We start from the raw sequence: 24,528 nt of genomic DNA on the forward strand, positions 1-24,528 counted from the left end.
GTGCTGCATTTAAACACTTTTAAGGCTACAGTGGTCTCTGTAATACTGAGATCTGTAGTCTTTCAATCTTTGCATTTGTATGCTGTATTAAATGCCTCTGAGAAACAGCCGTATTAAACAATAAGACTCTGTTATTAGGGTGGGATTTCTATGAAATGGACTTTTTCACCATACAGTTCTTTAAAATCAAAAAAATGTGTCCTTCAATGAAAGTCCCTGAAGTTAACACAGTTACAACGACCCTCAAATACTTGCAGTAGGTTTTACAGCAAAACAAAAAATAGGGTTTAGTTTGGGAATCTCGCCATGCCCTTGAATTTTCAGAAACAATAAAAAGAAGTGCCTCATTTGCAAGGATGCCAAATTTGCTTTCTGACTACAAAACCTCTAGCAATCTCTGACTGTGGTATGGAAGTCTACAGTCACTTCTCTAACATGTATCAGGAGTATCTTTGCGATTAAGCCTACCGATATAGCAATTAAGACAATAGTTGGGTAACAACACAATGCTGAGTAATTTCTTGCTATTATTAGCTACAGTTATTACTGACAAAGTCTCAGTGTGCTCATACAAAGACGCCACTCCAGAAACCTTCACCTTTCCCTTTCAGGGACGCACACCTGCCCCTTTTCTGCCAAACAACCGGGCGTGAAGCGTGTGCGTGTGTAGACAACCTTACAGCTCCAAACTGTGCAAGGGCACAGCCTCGATGACTTACTGTATTGAGCCAGGCTCCCTGAAAGCACGAGCTGCTGTCAGTCAGCTGAGCAGCAGTATCTTACCTCTTGCTTTCAAAGACCTGCATGTTTCAAACCAAGCAGGAGCAGGAGCCTGCTGCTCTGGGAAGGCACAAGCACCGAGCTGAGCCAGCCAACCTCCTTCCCCGGGGGCTGCTAAGAGCCCTTGCTGAATTTGGGACCACTGCAACCTTTCCCCACATTTCCCCCTTCAAGCAGTGGATGCAAAGCTCATGCTTTAAGATTGACAAGGTTAAGGAAAAACATTGCCAGAGAGGTCTTGCTACTCCACTAAAACCTACATTCCTCTTCTCCCCCAGTCTGAAATGCAAATCAACTATTACTCCGAGGGCTCGGGGGGTGAAGCGTTCCACTTTGAGGTGATTCATTTAGCCACTACTGATTCTTAGAGGTATGTATGTATCCTGGTGTCACAGTGGCTAATTTCTAGTTGCTCTGTTCCTTACTTCAACTCTTAACCCAAAGAGTAAAGCTCCCCATAAAACACAGGGGAAGAGTCCAAGGAATGAAGCCTCTAATCCACCTAGGTGTAGGGGTAAGGCACCTACGTACCTAACCTGAGCAAACAGGGAGCCTGGTTCTGCCCAGACAGGAGCTTTCATCTGATTAGGAGACACTTCCCCCCCCATAAACATATGTACAAAGAAACTACAGCACTCGCAGCTAGTCTACTACTTAACACCTTGACACGATGCGGAGAAACTTGAGTCCAACTCATTTTGTGCACTCAAGAGGAAGTGTTCAAACCCGCAGTACCACGCACCGCTGACGTGCCCTGTGCCCTTGGCCAGCAAAAATTCTGGGCAAGTCTCCCCCAGGCTCTCCGACCGAGAAGAGGGGAGTTCTGGTCCCCAACCAAGAAACACCTGTTAACATAAAGGAGAAAAGATCCGGCCAAGAGAAAGTGAGCAAGACAACCCTGAGAACAGCCTGCAGTCCACATTAGGGAGCTGGGAATAAATTTCTCACATAACAGGTACCACAACGCACAGGTACACACACACTCTTACCTCGCTATGGTTTTCTGCGGGGGCCACATAGGGATTAGATCTGACCTCTGAGCGAACAGAGAAAACACCTACTTTGAGAATGTGGGCCCTGGGACTAAACAAGGCTCCAAACAGCTCATCAGCTGTGGGACAAAACATGGGCAAACCAGCAGTGGGAATAAATGCACCCAAAGGTGTTGGCAGCAGCTGAGGAGCTCATCTGTGGCTACGTATCTGTGGGACTAAGCACCTGCAGAGGCACGTTGCGTGTACTGCGGCGGGCCCAGGAAACATACCCCGTGAGGGTCTGTGCCCTTCTTCCCCTTGTCAGCTTTTCTCAGCGAGTGTAATCCTGGCTCTTACAGCCTATGGAAAGATCCACCTCAGCTATAAAGTATTCCCTTCAGGAACCATAAAAAATTAATTATTCAGCAGCATGAGCCTTAAAGAATTTATTTTTGTTTGGCAGAAAACATCAACAAGCAAATGACAGTGCAGCGCTCTGCCTTGCCAAGACGAGGGGAGGTTCACATTAGGGTTTAATGTCATGGCATCGAAACAAAAGCCCTCTTAACTCAAAGTCTGTTTAGTATCAGCCAGATTGAAACCAAATTCAGCTTTTGTTCTGCAAACTGCCTAACCATACACTAAACTCTACACATGAAAGGAGGCTTGCCATGCAAGATACAACGCTTCCTGCCAAAGCCAACAGGAGATGTTGAGGAGGATCCAAACGAAGTTTTTGATACCATGTGTAATACATCTGTTTCTAATGTTCCTGCATGCCATTTGTCTGATCACATAATACAGTTCACCTACAACCAAATACTGTATATATCTCTTGCTGAAATGCGCATGGCCATTGATGGGCACAGCAATGAAGCGCTCACATTTTGGATAAAGGGAAGAGATCAGTTGTCCCTGCTGCAGCACAGTTCTGAACAAGTAACGCTGCTTTGTGAAATGATTAAAGCTGGCCCATCACCACAGTCAAAATAAAATCCCTACGAGAAGGAAATGATATTGATTATGTTGTTGCCCACAAGACTCACAAAGGTCCCCGCACTAGGATCCACCTACGCAAGCACGGCTGAGCTGCATGGCGCTAACAGGGAAATGACCCCAGTCAGCTCACCTCTGTTGTCTCATGCCACGGGAGAGGAAAGGCTCACGGCGTAACCCGACTGACACCGTCAGCGAGCGCCTACCATATCAGAAACCACTGCTTGCACGCACTGTCGTGCAAGAAAGGAGCAGTTCAGGGCACGGGAGTGCTACACAAAGCAAATGGCAGCCTGCAGTGCAGACACGCGCTTAATGCTGAGTGCAGGTGTGCGCATACATGTGAGTGAAACTATGTTTATTAGCCTGTCTGCCCAGGATGGACTTCGATCGCTTATTTTTCAGTTTTGCTTTTTGTGCTTGGTGGCTTTATGGATCATTAAAGAAAGTTGCTGATTTTTTCAAATACTTAAGTGCCTACCTGGCCTTCTTGAAAATTGCTGTTTTCCTCAGCTCGGCACTTTCCTACCTGCACATATGTTCACTGTGTGGATGAATGACATAATATACTGAGCAATGTAAAACCATGTTGTTTGGGTTTTTCTCTTCCTCATGTTATATAAGCCAAGCAGACTGTAATTTGATATTCAGACATGCTTTTATTTCACATAGTCCTCAGAAAGACTATTTAAAAATAAGACTGATAAAAGTGCTAAGGTGCCAGGAAGCAGTATTCTGTCACTGTGCAGTGCTCTCCCCAGGTAGAGCAAACTCCACAACTGGCGAGACGCTGCTTCGCTCTGACGAAAACGCTGGAGGCAGCGGGAGCACTGAATAAGCATGAATTTAACAGAAGTCCCTTCGGGCTTGTGCTGTACATGCCAATGCTGTAGCTACAGCAGCATATAAACATGGGACTTCAGCTCTAGTTAGACCACTCAGCACCGAATATATTCTGATCCTTTAAAATCATATGGAATAAGTTAAAAATACAGAGGTGCCAGCTGAAAAGTATTCCTCTTATACTGAATATTTTAGCAGAAAATTTGCATTTACACTGATAAAACTGAGAAATGCCCCATTAAGAGGTTGAGAGGGGAAAACAGTAATTCTCAGTTCTCATTAGTATTACCACTGCTCTAGATTATTCTGATAAGATTTCAAAACTGAAAGTGAAAAATCGGTTTTAAAGAGAAAAATAAACAAGCGCTTTTGTTGAACAAGTCTCAAGTAACAGCTCTACAAGAAAGCACTATTGTGTAGACAACTAGTCTTCTTAAAGGAGAATGCTGACAATAGGACTTTCTTTAAGAAGTCCTGTATTATAAAGTGCTATATTAACACAAAGGTAATGTAAAAACAGCTTAATTAAAAATTAAATAAAACACAAAAGCAGTCCGAAGGAGTGTTTCCTCTGGTTAGTTCAGCTTCCAGTGGTTAACAAGGCTGTGTTTTGGAAATGTTTATAGGACACTGTAGTATTCTTACTAAGTGTGATTCTAGCATCTGGTCACTTTTAGCACACAAACATCCATCGTAAAAAACAAATCATAGACACTGCATATTTTGAAGAGGATTAGAAAACTGTATAATTGCAGGGGTTTGTTAACTGCCTCGAGGTTCAGATGTGAATATCTTGCAAATGATTTTATCACCCATCCCCTTTTCTTTCCACTAAAACACTACAACTTCCTTTGCTGGCACAGAACAAGTGAAACCTGATCTCTGAAGAATGAGCTATTACTGCAGTACTAATAATACTCTCTCTGCCTCCCACTAAGATTTTCAATGTTTTAATGAACAACAGAACAATATTTGAAAAATAATTCCATATGTACATTCTGTAAACAGACCTCAGGCTCTTATACAGATTTGACCTGAAGTGCACTGTACTGTACTGTCTCTACAAAAATGAAATTTCAAGTTGAGTACAAAGAAGTACATTTATATGCAGACTCTGAAAGCAAGTGCTGTAGTTTCTTCACGGAGCAAAGTTACTTTTCTGCCCACCTAGGATGCTGTTGGACAGTTTGCTTTTTTGCTGCACAGTTTACCAGTTTTTCCTGGGAGGCCATTCGTGCACGCTACCAGGTTTCAGCCTCTGCTCACTGGACTCCTCCGCTTCACCCAAACGGTGGTTAAAGCTCGCTCCGGCCCCAGCAGCCTCCCCCTGCTTGCTGCAGAGCTGCAGAAGGGAGGGTGCAGGGCCAAGGGGCTAGCGCGCGGACCGCTCCCCGGGAGGCAGGAGACGAGGGCTGGAAACCCCTCACGCTGCGCAGGGCGCTAACCTGGGGTCTCTGGCTGCCTGCGTGGGGAGCGTGACGTGAGGGGGGCGAGGGACGCGGGAGACGATGGAGTGTCCGGCTGCCTCTGGCCCCGCTGGAAAAGCAAACGCGGAGCCGTGTGCAGGGCTATGGGTGCGCTACGGGGGGCTTGCTGGCTCCCGTATGGATATGCCGCTGCAGCTGCTCAGAGCCGCATGCGTAAGATCTGGAGAAGGATATTTCTGCACTTACCACTTTATTAGCTAGGGCCAGGCTGTTCCCAGCCCAACAGCTTGGCGCTATGGACACCCACTCTGAAATCTCAAGCTAGTCCTGTGCACTAGACACCGACCGCAACCCCTCAGAGCCACTCTAGGACGAGGCACCAACAGCCCAGGTTTTTCAAGACTAAACTTTTAGTTTCCCAAGTCAATTATCACATCTCACACCAGATGCATACAAAAGACAAACCTCACACTGACACGAGACAGGACAGTAGAAATAACCTAACAATTCAATGAATTTTACACTTGAAAAGCTCAATTAAAGCTTCCAATACCAAAGATGGCTCCAAAGTCTTAATAAATCTTTTAAAGTCACCATTATTAGAATCACAGCTGTAAAAGAGAACCAGATTAATTCAACACTTATAGCACATCACCATGTTAGATGCATGACACATGAATCCGGCACCTTTCGTTGTGAAGCGACTTGGGGACGCTCCGCATGGCATACCTGCGCTGTGTCTAGTGTAGCGTCAGAGTCTAATACCATTTCTCCGGTCAAATAGCCTCTGACCCCACGAATTTTGACCTATCTTGACATTAACAGGATCGCTGGAGGAACACAATACCATTTAACAAAAGAAGGCAGTAGAACCCAGCCCTTAATGACCTATTTTCTTATTTTATTTGGCAGCTGTCCTTAAATTTGTCTGCTAACAATTTCACTCAGATGTTGCTTTAAAAATGAGGATTTTTTTTTCTCCCTGTGAGTTAACACAATTAAAGACTACTGGTTTACCTTAACGGAGAGATTTTTGCTTAACTTGTCTGCGTTCCCTGAGGAGTTATACTTACATCATGCATGGAGTCAAGAAGTTTAGTCAGTTGGTAGAATCTCTGCCAGCTTTGCCCAGAGTTACTTGGACATTTAGTTACCATCTTCTTTAGTTCTTTAATGTAATTTGCCCTCATTTCTTCAAATGCAGCTTGGCTTTTGAGACCATCCTTGGGAACTGTCATTAAAAAGACAGTCTTATATTAATATTAACTGTATTGCTCATTCTTTTGATGTGCATACTTAAAAGTTACACTAGTTAATGGATGAAAGAATTAAACCTTTAAGTAAAGTCCATAATTTTACAGACATTGGTATGGATTCAACAACATCATACATATTTTCAAGTGATTCAAGCATCCTCTCCAGATCTGTGATTGCAAAAGGTTTAGCTGAGGCAGAGGACAAGATAACATCTCCAAAATACAACACATGCTGTCCTCATGCCGAAACTGTTTTTAACATGACCCAACCACAAAAAATAGCAGATGGATCAAGAATATTTCTTTAGAAGTTGAAGATGTGATTTATCATTTTAAATGATGACCCGCACTTGGGGGAAGGAGGGGAAGGTACAGAATCACAGCTGTTATGTGTGGAAATGCAAGAGCAAGCTACATGTTTTTGTATCACCAAGTAACACTTAAAATTTTTTTGAATGTTAGCAAGCATCTGCATGACACCTAGAACAAACAAAGCCATTATTCTGTATTAAATGGAAGACTATTTTCCAAACAGGAATCCTCATCCAGTGTTTGACCATGACATACAATTGCAGCCTTTAATAAAAACATGTCCTAAGTCCTCATCTACCAAAGGGATCATTTCACAAATGGGCTAAAAACAAATAGGTTTGATACCTTCTACAGTAGCTGACTTCAGCAAGGGTAACTGCACAAGCAAATACACTGTTTCTTTACAGACTGCGATTAGCTTTTCACTCTAATAGGTTCTGCACCAAACAGGAACTGCTTATTGTATCAGGCCTCCAGGAAACCCTTGAAGGGGTTACCAACAACATTATGCAAAACGTTCTGATGTTTTAACACTTAGATGGTCAAATACTGCTTAACCATCAAATATACTCTGCATCTCTTAATGCTACTCCACAGAAGGAAAATAAAATTCTACACTGCACAGGAGTGAGTTTATTTTCTAAGAAAGCTGGAAAGCTAAGTCAAAGTATGCTAAATGGAAGGTCATTAAAAAAAAAAAAAGTGACCTTCCAATTTAACTTACTCTGATTTAACGTCTTGACAGAAATTGTCTTGTTGATCTATTCTCTTTGAAATCCGAAAAACTGCCTTCTATCTCATGTAATCACATAAAAAGCATGTAACAACCACCTAAATTTCTTAAGTGGAGAAGCGTTAAGAAAGAGCACCAGTATCTTCTAGCTGACTACTAGAGCAATTTAGCGATGGAAAACAAGGAGGAGCTCTACCACTACATGACCAGCAAGGACTTACAACCCTCCAGTGCTATAGGGAGCCACAAAGAAGAATCTTTAGAAAAAGCCTACAGGGTAACAGCACCAACTTGTCCACCACTTGGCAAATCTTGCCATTGCTCTTTTCTATTTAAATTGGAAATTCTAAATGCAAAATCTTTCAGTCAGTTGACAGAAAGAAGAAATGGTCTGAAGTAGATTTGCAAATGAAGCCAAAGCCAAGCCAAATGAATACAGAGACACCAATGAAGATGAGTAAGGCCACTGGAGCATACTACAGCCCTTACACAAAATGCAAGGGCTTTAGGGTTTCTTTAAAATCTACAGGTCTGTATTCCTAAATGCTGCTTAAAACTGTGAGCTAGAGCCATTTTTTCATTGTCTACTACTATGTATTTTACTGCTCTGCCTGAAAATTATTATACCATCACCCCAGCCAGATTATTAAGACAGAAAGAAAGAAGGAAAAACCACAAATAAAGAGAACTCAAGCAAAACATGAAATTCTGGAGGTTTGCCCAGTGTTTCTGATTTTACTTATTAAATGCAGCAATGCTTTTGGCAAGCTCCCAAAATCTATGGTCTGTGGAAAGCAAGAAAACAATTGAGTTGTAATGTGTGGTTTCTTCCACATGTAAATGGAGTGAAACTTCCTTGATGTGGTCATCATGAAAGTTTCAAAATAACTTGTACTCTGCTCATCACATGATTCAATAAAAAAATCAAATGAAAACGAACCTGATGTTTTCTATCATAATGTAGTATCAAGGTGCAATTATTAGAAATTAGGTTTACTGCTGTTCACATGGCATTTTCTGGGTATTATCATTGTCTTCATTTCCTTTTTGTTCTCCTTTCTCTCTGTCCTTTACGTAGATATTCTGGATCTCACAAAACAACTATTTTTAGTAGGCTTGCTAGTGACCGTGGCGTGCATTTCAAATGGAACCAGCCAGCTGAAGTTAACTGGCGAGGCTGATCTCGCCAAACAGATTCTTATAATGACTTGAGCCAGTAGTTAATATTCTCAAGAGGGCAGAATAATAAATATCTGTCTTAAAGAGATAATGCCACATTTTTAGAATGCCTTTAGGCTCTTTTTCAAAAGATTCTTCCCATTTTGGGCCGAATAAAAAGTAGCAGAGCCACATCCCCAATGTATGCACGTTCTCAAGATCATTTAGAGGGCTACATCCCCCGGAGCACATGGACATTAAGAACTGCTAGCCATTTCTGGGAAGGTGAGAGCTGACCACTTTTGAAGCCCATTTTCCCAAAGCCTACCCTTGGGAGCACCCCAGACCCCCAGCGCACGCATCACCATCACACTCACTGGCTCGGTGGAGGAGGAACTGGGGATCAAACCCTCCCTGTCCTGGGAGGCTGCTCAGATGGCTGGGACATAGGGGTGCTGCCTGGCCCATGCCAGCTGTCTCCTGCCGTGGTGCCATTGCTCCAGGTAAACTGGACAGGCTTCAACGGCAGGGAGAGAGGGGGGAGCAAGACAGCCGAGCCCAGAAAACTTACAGCCTGAGGAGGTTTCTGTTAGTGGATCCAAATCCCCTCCAGCAGGGACGGGAACTGTAGCGTCACGTCCTCCTTCAAAGGCAGGCACTCTAACCGCAGAGCCGCGGGCTGGGCGGGACGGGGTGAGGTCAGAACGAAAGGCGCGACAGACAGGGAGAAAGCGCCCGTCCGATTGCCTCACCTGGAGCGGCTGCCACTCAGCTTTGCTGGATGCTACAAACCCCTCCGCAGGCGCCTAACCCTGCCTGAAACCATGTGCTCACACCACTGCTGGTGATTTCAGGAGACTCCTGGACATCAAATCAGTTACTGCATCAGCCATCTCCGGAGTCGTCCGCGGTTTCAGCGAGCAGCGCCTTCCAGCACTGCACTCACCAGTAAGATTAACATTTGTTGCTTGCAATTCATGTCTTCTCTCGGCTCACTGGGGCAGAGGATGGGGTACTAACCCGGTCAGGAGAAGACAGCGAGATCTCGAAGGGTGTGCTCAGCTCCGCTCGGCACCAAACTGGGAGATGCTCTGTTCGGCATGAGCCACAGCAGCCCCTGACCCAGCTTACGGCAGCCTCAGGCTTGCTACTGGCTGCTGATAGCTTGCAAGTGAAAGCAAGAATAACCGCAGTTGGCCCCTTTGATCTCCTGCTCCTCCTCGCCCTGCTCAGCACCACATAGGGCCTAATCGTGCTGGGAGAATTCCTGCCTGATGAACTCCCTGAAGTGACATCATAAATTCCCAGCAATCAAGCTGGTGTGTTATCTTGTGATGATGTCACTGAGTGAATCCCACAAAAAAGAGAATTATTATAGAGAAGGAAGTTTGTTTACAAGTAATTGGCTTTTTCATTAAGGCTGATGGAAGAGTCACATACAAAATGTCTGTGTATTTACACAGTGACAATGGGGCTGGAGTTTTTGCATATTTTTAGTACAAGAAGATCAAGACATCTGCTAATAACTCCACACTGCTGTGATGAACACCATGATGCAAGTCTGTTTCCTAAAAACCCTCGAAGCATGACACTCAAGAGAAAAATAGAGCATGCACTATCATTTATTAAACTTCCAGAGCACTGTGAAAGGGCTTACCATTCTCATTTTACTTCGCAAACGGAAAAGTACACATCTTGCAGTACAGGGAAAGTATATCTTTTGATCTTGAAGGTGCCATTAAGTCACCCAAGCTGGTGGCTGAGTGTTGAGTCAGGATTTCTCCCAAATCCCCACAGTCTAAATAACACAGCTGTTGCCACCTCGCTTCATAGATACGTTTTCTTGGTATGTGTGGCTGACTTTAGCAGTTCACATACAGAGAGTAGGGCCAAAGCCCCTTGCCTGACCCCTCCTGTCCTCCCAATACATATGACACATTCAAACTACAAGACAGTTCCTGTGCTAATGCAGAGAAATCTGCAGATAAATCCTAAAACATAAAAACAGGCATCTCCTGTGGCCCTGCTGGAGACTGGCTCTTTTGTTACACTAGTTAAAATCACTGCATCTCTTCATGAGTTGAAATAATTTCAAGTATTCTCATGTAACTATTAATCTAACTTACCTGTGCTTAACAGCAGCAAAACTTTCATTATAGTATATTCCTCAAAGCTAAGCTGCAAGCGAACAAACTGCAGACTGATCTGGTGCATCCCCTGGCACAGTTCAAACATAGCAGACTGGCGCATCCGTTCCCTGCAAAGAAAAAAACAACCAAAAACCAGAGGATTAATATGTGAGAACACAAAGCGTATGTGGCAGCCCAAGCATTAGGAAAGCAAGGTGCGACCTGGAAACCAAGCCCTCATCACAGAGGTCAGTAAGACAAACTGCAGCCTTGAAATTCATCTCAGGCAATGAGCTGGGGACTACGGAGATGCAGCTGGAGCCCATCCAACCCCATATAGCTGCCTCGCCCCTGTGCTCCTGGACTGGTGGAAAAAAATGCTGCAGATTAGCTTTGGGGGAGTGCAGGCACAGCCTTTCTAAACACCTAAGTCATCCAGAAGTGGCTGTTGATTTCACTTAGCTACCAGGCATGCTATAGGTAACATTAATGTCCAACCCCACTCACACCCCAAAGGAGCAGAAATAAAAAGAAATACCATTTGAGTTTTACACATTGAAGATGTTACTGAAGTAGCAAAAACATCCTAGAAGTGTTTGGATTGTCAGCGTTTGTTCAGCTCTGCCCTGCCTCATGGAAATGAGCCTGCTAAAGAGGTCAGAGCTGGTGCAATAGGGGAAGCTACATTCATTACATGTGTGTTTTAAATGAAATATCCCAGATCAGTCAACGTACAGGAGAAAACCAGGTGAACGGGTCTGGTGCAGAGATGAACTGAAGTGGATGGCCAGGGACCACGGACAGCAGCACACAAAGCGGGGACCATTGAGGGCAGTGGACCCCAACCCACACAGCTCATGCACAAGCCTCCAACACCACCTGCAGCCACAGAAAATGGGAAGACTCGGGCTCACAGCACAGCAAAGGACTCTGCTGCCCATGACATCATGCTAGTCAGCAAAGGCCTGGCATTGGGGATTTGCACCATGCCAGCAGAAATCTTGATTCTTATCATCCCAAATATACTGCAGTCCTGTAAAAATACAGCTGACAGGTCTGGAAAATGAGGAAGTGGTTTAATAAAATAAAATGAAATGCATAACTTCATGTTACTGCCTTTATATCATTGAGGAGTTTGAATTTTAATGCTCTGGATGGGCTACACAAGACTATCAGGATGACTAGTGCATCAGCCGTGCCAGCACTTACGCATGCTTCCCAAGTAGCCTCCATTTCAAAGGCTGATTATTATTTTTCCTGAAAATACAGCAGGTCTAGCTCCAAGGATGAACATGTACAAACAACAAAAATGAAGAGAAATTATTTTCCAGTAGCTGAGGTTCATGTTGATATAGTATGCCGGACTTCCTATGGGGAATTACTAGTGAAATTGCTGCAATGGTCTCATATTAAAGCATTAAAACATATTTTAAAATTGTATATGATTTTCCAAAATAATCTGTGATAATCTAGAATGAAGGAGTATGAATACGAAAATCTTATTCATTAATACAGGCTTTTGTGGATGCATAAAAAAATAATAAGGTTACATGATTTGTATTTGCAATTTACATTTTTTTCTTTAAATATGCTATGATATATTTCAGATTCTACCTCTCTTTTTCTAAGCAACCTCAGGCTAACCTAACCTGCAATAATTCCAGACTGAATTAATTAGGATTTTGCTATATTTCTAAAGATGCTATTCCAAACCACAAAAGTTAAAGCAAAGAGTTGCTGAGAATCGCCTGTCTCACTTTGAAAGTACGATATATATGTGGGTATTTAGATGAGGCGTTATAATTGTTCTGTGACCACTACTTTTTTTAAATTGCTCAACAACAATTGTCTATATTTCTTTAAACATTTTCAACATAACTGAGGAACTGGATGAAGTTCAGCTAATTATTTTAACCAAGCAACTGACTTTTCAAATATACAAATTGGCTGGTGAAAGAGAAAAATCATACTGTGTGCAAACAAAGACTTATGTAATCTTCCTGGTGTTTTATTTCCCTATTGCCAGCGCAGATTTTATTTTCCTATTTAATGCTAATAAAGCGGACTCCCCATTGTTATATGGATTCTACACTTTTCCCCAGCTCCACCCTCTTCTCCAGACTACGAACTTCCAGCTTTTTCTCCCATAGCAGTAGTAAAGCTTTGCTTGTTTATTTTTATTATGCATCATGGACTACAGGGAAGAAAAAGAAGAGAAGAAAATAGTCTTCGAACGCTTTGAACATTAACGAAAATACCACTCGGCCTTCTTTTTAGAAGAACAGAATCCCCTGCTTACTTTACTAAGCACTGAAGACACAAGCACAAAAGTCACTGCTGCAAAGGACTTCCAAACTCAACTTGCACACTTTACTCTGGTCGAGCCCTTATCAACACACGCAAAGCGGCCCTTTCTAACATGGTGCAGACTATCATATGAACGAGGCCTACAGGGTAAAGCGAGGATTTGTACAACTACCCATGCCGTCCGATTTACATGAACGGGCAGACTGAAAGCTGCTGTGCTACTGCCTCCTCCACGTGCGCCTGGGTGTGCTGAGCCAGCTCGCGTGGCCGGGAAGCGCCGCGAGGTGTTAGCCGCCCCGGGCTAGCAGGCGTCTCGGCACTACACGCCGCCAGGACTGTGCCCGAGTTCAGGCTTCAGCTCCCAGACTGAGGGTCTGCCCATGCCATGGGGGAGGATCTGCAAACGAGCCCTTGCTCCCTGCGACAGGCTCCTTCCCACACTGGTGGGAAGCTCCTTCCCTTCGCCGGCGCTGGGGGACAGCTGGAGCCATCGGCAGCCAGGATTCAAGTGCAAGTGTCTCCAAAGCAGTGGAGATCCTCTCGCCTGACAGGTTGTTTTTGCCCCCAGGCCACACTGCTGCTGGCACATTTGAGCTGAGCTGGAGGCGACCCTGGGCAAAGAGCCCCGAGAGACCCCAGACAGCAGTCTCCATCCTGCTGCTTCTGCTCTTCTCTCTTTGCCCGAAATTACCAAACCCAAATCTAGGATATAGGTATTGGTGGCTCCCACAAGACTCAAAGGAATAGGTACTGAAGCTGAGAGGCAAGTGTTGAAGGGACATTTGTATTTTAAAAATACACATTAATTTACTACATTTCAGAAGCCTACAGACTAGCAGAATTTAAAACAAGAACAGCATGTTACATCTGTTATTACTTTTACAGGGCACCAGAGATAATTTCTCCAACCTTAGAATATAAACCAACTACTACCATCATCATATGAAGACAGAAAGTCATCCCAGCTTCATTTGCAGACGTCACACAGTCGGGTAGAAAGATACCTTTAGTCGTTATCCCCAAATTGCAAGCTGGAATCTAAGCAGGATCTTTACCAACTTTAGTTTGACTTGCATAGACATGAGAAGTGCTGGACTTTTCATCTGGTATCACAAGCCACGGAGCAAACAAAATGAAACATTTTGAGGTTTTTTCTTAGTTTTCTTATGCTTTCACTAAACAGCACAGCAAAACACTCTCTGTGATAGTTAACCTAAAAGTACCCTGACTTAAAACATTATTTTTTTACATTGCACTGGTTGTGACATTTTACATTTTAACTCTCATGTTTTTCTTTGTATTTGTTTTGCTTTTATGGATGATGATTGCCTAAACAGAAGACTTTAAATAAACAAACAAAACTTTTACTAAAATATTTAGTCTTGTGTCTACCTACAAATATTCATCTCTCGTTTACTCTCAAGGAAGACCTGATGACATTGTTTGTAGGTGACAAAATTACAAACAGAACTAGTTATTAAGCGATTAATTTAACATACCTCAAAGATGTTATTTCAAATCAGCTTCCCTCCTGAAAATCAATTCAGTCAATTTATTCCTTATTTACAAATTATTACTTACTACAAGTTATGTCAGTTTATTTATGACTTTATTTGATGCAAGATAAGCATTTGGTGAGCATTTACCTATTCAACGGTGCATTTGATTTTAATCCACACAGCATAAAATAAGAGGCTACGGAGCTTTGGGAAAATTTAGATGCCAACATCCCAGATACCCCAACACTATGAGAATAACAACAAAGTAAAGACATAAAATGGCTCACATATTGAGAGAAATCGGATAGTATTTTTTTCATACAAATTAGGGCACGTAGACATAACATGAACAAAGTTATCGCCTGCTTACTGAATGCCTCATCTAAGAATAAATACCACCAAGTCATCACAAACACCACTACTGCTGCAGGGAAAAAGCAAAACAGAATTCTACATTACCCCAGTTTTTTAAGAAAAATAACCCGTATCTACTTCTGAAGCACCACATTTACTTCGCAGCATGGAAAACTGAGAATGTGAACATCTGGAATATAAAGGCACGTATCTGTATACAGACTTTTAAGAACATTAAGTAAGAAAAGGCATGGAGCCAAAGTACTGAATCCGCTGTGTGGATACTCTTTCAAAAGTGGTGTCATTAGCTCAGTTTAGCTTAATCCTTCTTCATAATAATATGCTTTAAACTTTACACCTTAAGTTAATCCATCTTAAGTTCCTTGAGTGTCTCCTTACAGGCTTAATTTAATGCTCGGATCGCATTCTGTGTGACCTCTCCTGTACCTCCAGTACTGTGGGCAGTGAGAGCAGCCACAAACAACAATAACTAATTCCCCTCATCTATCACTTTGCCCAATTTCCATCTGCTCATGCAGAGCTTCTTTGGCCACGAACACCATGTATGAACTGGTCACACAATTGCTTGTAATGTTCCCACTAGAACTTGAACAACAGCTCCTTTTCCTTCCTTGTCACTGGGAGAAAGACAGCAGGGCCCATCTCCTGATGAAGCCTGTCAAAGAACTGCAGATGCCTTGGGAGGAAGAGGGCTGTTTTGTTGCTTGTTGCTGATTTTCTCTCAATGAGCTGTAGCAAAAATATTGCTAATTGACAAATCTCAGCTACTTTCCTGATGCTGTCTTTTTTCCTCTTTATTAAAGAGGGTTTTTTTCTCTTTCTCTTTACTCCCCTGGGATCTCTCTCTAACCCCATGCAAACTGTATATCCCCTCTATTCCCCATCTCTGCTGCCTGTGTTCCCTCACTGACTCCACACTTTCTACTTCCCTTCCACAGGCAAGCTGCAAGGGTGCCCACATCTCTGGTACTGGCCTCACACTTAAGCCCATCTCATTCTTGGCATCTATGCACAGACAACTAAATACTTCAATGAGAAAGTGCCAAACAAACTGAGTTTCCTATGTTCTCCTGCTGTGAAAGTAGCTGCCCTGCTACTCAGGGACAAGTGACAAGCTTGGAGGTGAGCTGGTCCAGGAGCCGGTGATGGCACCCAGCCAGACAAGAGGCTCAAGCACCAGACAGAGATGGGACTAACGCCCTCATCACTGCGGGATGAGACACCTAGCTACATGGGAGATGGAGGACTCGAGTGGACACACCACCACCAATACAGCTGTTGGGGGATGAGTGCTTTAAGGAAATGATTTACACAAGGCATCCTAAATACTGTACCAGCTGTGGTTAACATTAACATGCTTATGTGGCCTTTATAGGACTCCAACAACCACAGCAGAAATTGTGAAACTACAGAAATGCTGTACAGATCAAACTTGTTATGAAAAAGTAACTTGTAATTCATTAAGTCATCATAAAGTTTAGTATTGTAAACCTTGTTTGAGCATTGTAAACCATGTTGAGCATGGAAACTATAACTCAACTGACTGTAACCAAAAAGATAAATCTGGGCAAGGAACCCATGCACAAAGAAATGTCAATTATCAAAGACTAAGCTCAGCCCCAAACCAAACTTGACACAATTTTTTATTTACTTTCTCACAGACGCTATTCAAAGCCACAGCACAACACATCTTCTTAAGTTAGAAAGGGAAGGGAAGAAAGGGAAAGTTGTGGTGGCTGTTTTGAAGATTCATCAGTATTCGAGTGGCATGCTGATGACCCCAAGAAATGCCGGGAGAAACCCTGCTTTGACAGCACCTCAAAGGAACAGTACAGCTGAGTTAGTCACATGGCCTCTGCAGCTCAGAAAAGAATTAGAAAAAGTTCAAGCAACACTTGTAGTGTATTCTCACTGTGTTTCCCGATTTTACATTTTTCTGTAAGAACTGTTTCCAATTTTATAATCAAAACTTATGCCTTTCCTTTGCTAGACTAAAACTTGCATCCCTTTCAAGCTTGTCCATCATTTAAAATGATTTCAAAAGAACTCAAAAACCACATTTCACTGTTCCTCTGGAAAAACAAACAGAAAACAACAACAAGAAACCCGCCAAAGGCCTGAAGATCAAAACAAGTTTGGAAACCTCAGAAAGCAAGGTAAATTTTCCACCATGCCAGAAGATATCAGTTTTAAGTCAGGAGAGACAAGTGAATCATCACAATATGCCCTTCCAGCCAGGGGCAAGCAGTGGATAAAGGGGGAAAAGACCAGAGGCATAATATCACAGAGAGTCCCTTGTACAGCTTGTCAAACCACCTAATTACAAACCCTTTGCCTGAATTATCTCAACTGTCTTAAGAGAGGTTCACCTGCTGAAGGAAAGCTTTGATCTTCTTGAGGAAACAAAAAAAGATACGTATTACCATAACAGTAATTTACTCTTTCTTAACAGAGCACTCTACTTCAACAGCTCCATCACGAGAAACAATGCAAAAAAAATGACACTACCGAAATGTACCAACACTTCGGTACAAGACTGAACCTATCCTTTGATGCAAAGGGCAATCACTGGAGTGCTGCGTGTGCAGCGACACCGAGTAACACACTGTGTATCGTTCTGCTCAATGGACTGTACCCAGACACCTGTTTCCCAACTTGAAACCATTATGAATGCAACCAAAGTCAGCAGTGCTGGAAACAGCATCATTAAGTTATTGCACTGATCAAAATCCAAGCCAAAATACATGCAAAATTCAGGCTTTAATCATGACTTTTTATTCAGCATTTATTTCTTATTCAGCACTTTCTAGTCTCTGCTCACTACTGAAACTCTGCAAGCCACAGCAGAACAAGAAAACATACTGCCTTCAACATACTGCCTTCTAACTCTTAAAGCTTTAGAACCATCTCCTTCCAGGAAGGAAAGGATATTTGTTATCTTGCATCAATGGTAAATGCAGGCACCTTATCCTGTTGAAATTAATGGGAGTTTTGTTACACATTTCAAGTGGGGAGAGGAATTTGGGTCATAGTCTATGTCCATTTTTACTTAAATTGTCAGTGAGCCAATGGAAATACAATACCCCATCTTCAACAGCAGCAATGACCTCCTCCTACTGAGGAGACAGCAGATGTTCTCCCTAAACACTAACTGATAGAGAATTCAACTATTATTTTGCAGTCAGTTAAACTGGCCATGAATAAATGTAGGCTGGGAATTAGGTGGTTTATCCAGATAAGAATTAGCCTAGAGGAAGCATAAAGGAGACTGCCTCAAAATACCAAAATGCCTTAAACAAGCTATGATGGTTCTTGGCCAGGTTCAAATGTTACAGCCTCTGGCTGCCTGCCCTACTGTGCTGCTGGAAACCAGTGTCCTTGTACAAGGCACAGAAGAAGGAGGGAGAAAGAGAGAGAGGGAGAAAGAGAGAGAGGGAGAAAGAGAGAGAGGGAGAAAGAGAGAGAGGGAGAAAGAGAGAGAGGGAGAAAGAGAGAGAGGAAAGAGAGAAAAGAAAAAAAAGAGTGGAAAGAGAGAAAAGAGAAAAAAAGAGAAAAGCGCCATTGCCGCAGCCTCCCAGTGAGTTTGGATTTTCAGCACACACCCATCTGCCCAGGCTGTTTCAGTGAATACCGCTGAACTGCCTCATGCGACTAATTCCTTTTTACTAAGCAAGCAGGTGCCAGCAGTAACTTCTTAAAGCAGAGCTTCAAGATCTGCCATCAAAGTCATCTTAGCTTCTCCTGCTGCCCCAAAATCCTGCTACTCTGCCCTACCTGGCTTTAGCCACTACTGACAGGTAGCATTTCTTCTACTTGCCTAGAGGTGGAAAAAAAAAAAAAATCATGGGACAACCCTAATATTTTAAGTCAACATAGCAAGGCCAACAAGGCCTTGAGCTACCTTTGACTTTAAAAACAGGTGATTTTTATGGTGAGGTCTTCCTCCAATAGCAGAGGATTGACTTAAGGGTCTAGGAGAGCCTTTCTACTCCGGGGTTCCTGCAGGAATTTCACTTATAACAGGAGGAAAGCTGTTACCTATAAAGAAGCAAAACATACCTAAAAACCAAATTTTTGCTTGAAAAGATGATGAAAAAGAAGTACCTCAGTAATGATCTTCCCCCATCGACCCTGCCACAAGAACACACAAACCCAGCATTACCACAGTGAAACATTTAACCCTACAAGCTTCTCTCCCAACAACCAGTACAGCGCAGAGGCTGCTCAAGGCGGAGCTGGGTGGCACTCCGACACCACAACAAAGACCTTGACAAAAGAAGCTGCCTAACCCAGTGCAAAACAGGAATTACACTGAAGTGGACCAATGCTGATCACCGATTGACAAGGAAGGTCATTTTATGTTAAAAGAAAACAACATAAATAGCTGGCATTTTGTGGGCACTAGCCTACCAGGTGTGTGAACTTGTCAATTTTTATACTGAATTAAATGAACCAATTCTGAAAATTAAAGCTTTCTCCTGAGAAAGTCCTCCTGATGCTCCTAGAGAATATTAACCCCAGCTAACTAATATTAAGAAACTTAGAGTTTAGAATTTAAAGTTCCAGGGAAGCACTCTCTTGTTCTATGCCTATCAACAAAGGAGTTGGCAATAGCTAACAGGGAATTACTGCAACACAAGAGTTTCGGCTCACAATAAGTAACAGAAAGCTTGCACTAAAATCCATCTTCACAATCACTCAGTTAGGCAATCCTAAAATGTCAAGCACATAAATAGCTAATAAATGTTAATTCCAGCAGATACTTCCTTTTATACAGTTAATGGAATGCTCATACCAAATATTCTCATTTGGTTTGCATTTCAAAATAGACAAATCACAGTTTAAATGAGAAAATACATAAGTACGGCTTTACCAAAATGCATTTCAATACCATATGCAATTAATAAGTGATCATAATGCACACGTGACAATGAATATTCTTCAAATTTCATCAATAAATGTATCGACAGCCAGAAATGGTACGCATTAGATATTGTTTTACAAATCATTATACAAGGGCTCATTATCACTTGAAATCATACATCAGCAAAACTATTGCTACAGTCCACATGCAGCAACGACTCGCTTTTTGTACCAGCAGTGCCTTAAAAATTTTAAGACTTTGCTTAAGCTGTCGTGCAAAGCCTGGCATTTCCTGGAACTCCAACCAAGGCACATCTTCCTCTAACATCTGTTTATAGAAACTACCTCCTGATTTTTATTTTAATCTGAAAGATTAAAATTTAACTGTATAAGCAAAATAATGAAGGGAAGCACTACAAATATGAAGGGCATTTAGAGATGCCACCAAATAGCTCACTGACTTGCAGAAAGATTAAAGCAGTGTCATGTTCAAAAAGAGACTTGAAAGGGACAAACCTCTTCTCCAACCTAACCTTCCTGCCAAGGGTCCAGAGGGAACTGAAAAGATACCCTCCCAAAATGTCCTGTGAATGTCCTGAAGTCATGCTGAGACAAGAAGAAAAGAGGGCATAATTATGCCGAATTAAATGTAAAATCCTGGGGCAAGTTTTCATACTAAAGTCATAAAAACTTTTCAAATGCACGACAAGCTGGAAACCTGCCAGAGCATCTGTAGGGCCAACAGATGATCAAGATGAAAAAGAAATGTTCGAGAAAGATCAGACCATAGCAGAAAAGTTAAAAATCTTTGCACCAGTGCTCTCTATAAAGGAGTCTAGGAAGGCTCTGCACCAGCGAGTGACTGTGGGAACTAGTTTCAGATTGAAGTGTCAGTAGAAGAGGGTTTAGAAAAAAATACAGTGAACAGTAATAAATTACCAAGACCAGATGGCATCCATCCAAGAGCTCCAAAGTAACTTAAATATGGAATTGCTGAACTACCAACTGTGCTGCACAGCTTATTGCTTAAATTGCCCTTATAAAGGAGTGGAAGGTGACAAATGTGACCGATTTCTTAAAATGGGTCTGGGAGTGGGGAGGGAGCACTCAAGAGACCAGAGACTAGTAAGTCTCATTTCTATATCTAGCAAAATGATTGAAAGGAGAATTAACAGATAAATAAATATGCCATAATGGAAGAAATTCAATACAGTTTTGGTAACAAGAGGTCACGTCTCACTAATCTGTAAGAGCTCTCTGACAATAAGCACAAGGGTGAGCTGGTTGGTACAGGCAGTGTCTATACTATAGAAATGCTTCACACATGCCAGGTCTAGCTGCATCCCACTTCCATATGCAGTGAGACCCAAGCAAACACCTCTCCTCCTCCTCTCCTCTGCCCTGGTTTCCATGCAAAGGAAACTGGGGCATGCCGCTTGGATATGGCTGCAATACAGTCTGTCGGTGTGCCAGCATGGATAATTACGGGTCTAGGACCTTGTGCACACTGCGCTTTGCATCAGGAGGTAAGTGGAGGTGCAGTCCAGGTAAAGCTGGATTTCCAAAGCAGCTATTAAATAGATCTCCTGAAAGCTCTTAAAGAGAGCTTATAAACGGATAAGGGGGAGGGCTCTTCATGGATTACTAGCAGATTAAAAACAGGAGACAAAAGGTAATAATAAATGGACATTTTTCACAAGTAATGGAGGTTACCAGGGGAGTCTCACAGAGCTCTGCACAGGGGCCTGGGTTGAAAACTCATACTCATACATCATCTGAAAAAAATCAGAACTGTCGAAGTGACAGAGTTTGCAGATGATTCAAGACAAGGAAATAGAGAGCTGCCTGTGAAGAACTGCAGAAAAATCTTGCAAAACTGCATGACTGGCTGACAAAATGGAAGAGGAAAATCACTAACTGCAAGACGATGCACACAATAAAATCATCTTTTACTATAAATACCAAAAAATTGGCTCTAAATTAGCTAACGTCACACAACAGCAAGACCTAAGTGTCAATTAGAACATTTTTTTGGGGGGGGGAGGGGGAAGCTTGCTTTTTGAAAATACTTACTCAGTATTTACTATTAGCCAAAAAAGCAAAGGATGTTAGAAGAAGTGAGAGCAAGACAGAAATCATAGTTTTGCTACTGTACAAATCCACTGCAAACCTACACTCCAAGTATGGTGTGTCATTCTGGTCCATTCTCAAAATGAATACAATAGGCTAGTAAAAGTACACAAGGAGGAGATGAGGACGACCAGGGGTACCAAACGATTGATATACAAGGGGAAATTAAATCGACTAATTGATTCTTCAGCTCATAAAAGAAAAAGACAAGACACGACAGAGATCTATAAATGATAAATGGCATGCACAGGATGAAAAGAAAAATATTCACTATTTCTGCAAACATAAGAATGAAGTGGTACTTAATTAAATTATCAGGTACCTGCTTTAGAAAAAATCTCCAACAAACAAATACGCATAATTAAATTGCAGAAGTCATTGCCAAAGAACGTTTTCGCTATCGAAATTATAAATGTATTCAAAAAGGTATTAGGCAAATTCACAGAAGAAAGATACAGAGGGGTTATTAAGCACAACTGTCTGAACGCAATCTCTCGTTCAGAAAGTACCTAAATCTCTGACTGCTGGCACAGGCAAATGAAGAAGTATCATTTTACCCTTGTCCTGATCTTGCACTCCTTTTGCATCTGGCCATTTTAAAAGGTGAGAAACTGTGCTAGATGGACCTTTCTTCTGACAGTTGCTTTTACATTCTGACAGAGCTCGTTAAAACTGCTTTATCTCCCATTTTCCTTTACAGATTCACAGTTTTAACTAAAATTCTCATCCACTGAGGTCTAAACATTCCAGAAAATTTTGAGCTGATTAGATAACAGCATTTTAACGCTAATCCTTTGCAACGTTATACAGTGAAATTGAATTTACTGCTTTACCAACAACCACTAACCCGTTTACAAGAAAAAGCAAAATCAAACTTAAAAGACTACCTGATGCAGGTTACATCTATCGGTAACAGACATTACAGTAGTTCTTCAAATTTCCTTTCGTGTATTTCTCTGAAGTGCACAGTTTTGGGATATGTACAGAACCAAATCCTTTGATATGTATCTCTGGATGGGAACTGAGCTGCTCTTTACAAGAAAGTAAATAACAATTAATGTAGATGTAAATACTGCAGATAAAGCTATCTACTTCTTACTGCACTGCCAGTCTGGATTGTATGAAGGCAGTACCCCTCTCAAAATAACACGTGCAAACAGGCACAGGCAGGAATACCAAGGAGAGCTTGTCGACCTTTTAACAAGATCAACAATCACACACTCTTTATTAGTAAAGACCGAACATTGACAACTCCGATCAACAATCCCTGGGGCAACACGAATTAAAAATGAGGGATTTAGAGACTGCTAGATTAAAAAGATTACAAAAATCTACCTAAATTTAGACACTACAGGATTAACAGATTGCAGAACAGACGAAAAGCAGTACCACAAGGGTTAAGAGCCACCATCCTGCGAAATGGAAACTAGAAGCAGTAATCTTTTAAACAATGAAAGAACTTATTTATTGGCTTTATCACCACGTACAGCCAATCTGAGGAATCATCTCTTCCCCTCCCCTCACCTGGAGGTATATAAAGTTAAAAAAAAAATCTGGTGTTCTTAAATATTCAGCTTATTTTATTACATTTATCTTCCTGCTGTTACTATAGAAATCAGAATACCAGAAAGAATTACAGGCTTCAGCATCTAAAGGTCACAGAGAGGTAGCTGTATTCTTACAGCGTGTTATGCAACACTAAATCCTAATGGTCTCCGGTTCCACAAGTATATTAGGAGAGGATATTAGGAACATAATGAAAAGACAATGAACATGCTATTTACTAATAAAATATGTAAAATTAATAAATGCAGATGTTAAATAAAAACTATTCAGCTATACAAGATCTCAATTCTTAATTTAATTTTACAACCTTTCTCAACATTACAAAATCCTCTGCCCATTCACATCCCTTGACAATATTAGCAGAATCTTCATGGAAATCCTCATGTACTAAAACTGTTTTTCTGCCTCTCTCTACTTCATTTGCTCTACATCAACTTCCTCATTTGAAAAATATCTTCTCTATTTTTCCTCTGCTGCTAATATCAACCTCTTCTCTGCTATTGAATTTTAACACTTCACAGCTGGGAATTACTAAAGGCTTAGCATGAAAGATCATTGCAATATCACATTTTTATTTTATTGAAAGTTAAATTTTGCATGCTGAGGAAAGGATTTATCTTAACTTGTAGTAAGGTATGCTAGTTTATTAAACTGGCTAACAAAAATAGTATTAGTGGGTTACTTAAAAATATACGGAGTAGATGTTTCATTTTATATTGAAAAAAAGCCTTCTAATACTGTGCTAGAAATTTGGAAAGTGGCCAGCAATGTCACCGTTGCCCCAAACGGCAATAACAAAAGGGATAGCAGCCACTTCTTAGTTCAAAATCCATAGCCTGCAGTTTTTTCCTTATCAATTAAAAGCACCAATCAATATGTCAAACAGTATATTCTGCTCTTACGGTTCTGCACACAGTACTCAGTGAGCTGCAGGCTCCACTGAGCCCTTTTCACTGTACGGCACTGAGCTGCAAATGACATCATACAGTAACTCCAGGGACGGAAAAAAGATGCATATGACCTAAATGCTAGTGAAAACTGTCCCCCGTTTTTAGAATCAGTTTCTCAAGTTCACTTTAATAATTTTGGGTGCCTCTTACAACACCTGGTGCTATTTTTTTAACTTCAAACCCTCAAGTCCTTGGCTTGGGTAGAAAATATCTGCAAATCTCTTCTGACA

At 41.8% G+C, this 24,528-nt stretch overlaps 1 protein-coding gene across 7 annotated transcripts in view; it reads right to left on the bottom strand.

The window, feature by feature from the left end:
• The window catches only part of NR3C2 (nuclear receptor subfamily 3 group C member 2), a 229,481-nt gene that overhangs the window by 8,327 nt on the left and 196,626 nt on the right, over positions 1-24,528 (bottom strand). For all 7 annotated transcript variants that reach the window (XM_064510794.1, XM_064510791.1, XM_064510790.1 and 4 more), the window contains exons 7-8: positions 10,606-10,736; positions 6,094-6,251 (exon numbers count right to left, since the gene is read on the bottom strand). In XM_064510794.1, the coding sequence (XP_064366864.1) occupies positions 6,094-6,251; positions 10,606-10,736 (289 nt within the window). The remainder of the gene's footprint in view (positions 1-6,093; positions 6,252-10,605; positions 10,737-24,528) is intronic.

This window comes from Dromaius novaehollandiae, chromosome 4 (assembly GCF_036370855.1).
Source record: "Dromaius novaehollandiae isolate bDroNov1 chromosome 4, bDroNov1.hap1, whole genome shotgun sequence".
Taxonomy (NCBI): domain Eukaryota; kingdom Metazoa; phylum Chordata; class Aves; order Casuariiformes; family Dromaiidae; genus Dromaius; species Dromaius novaehollandiae.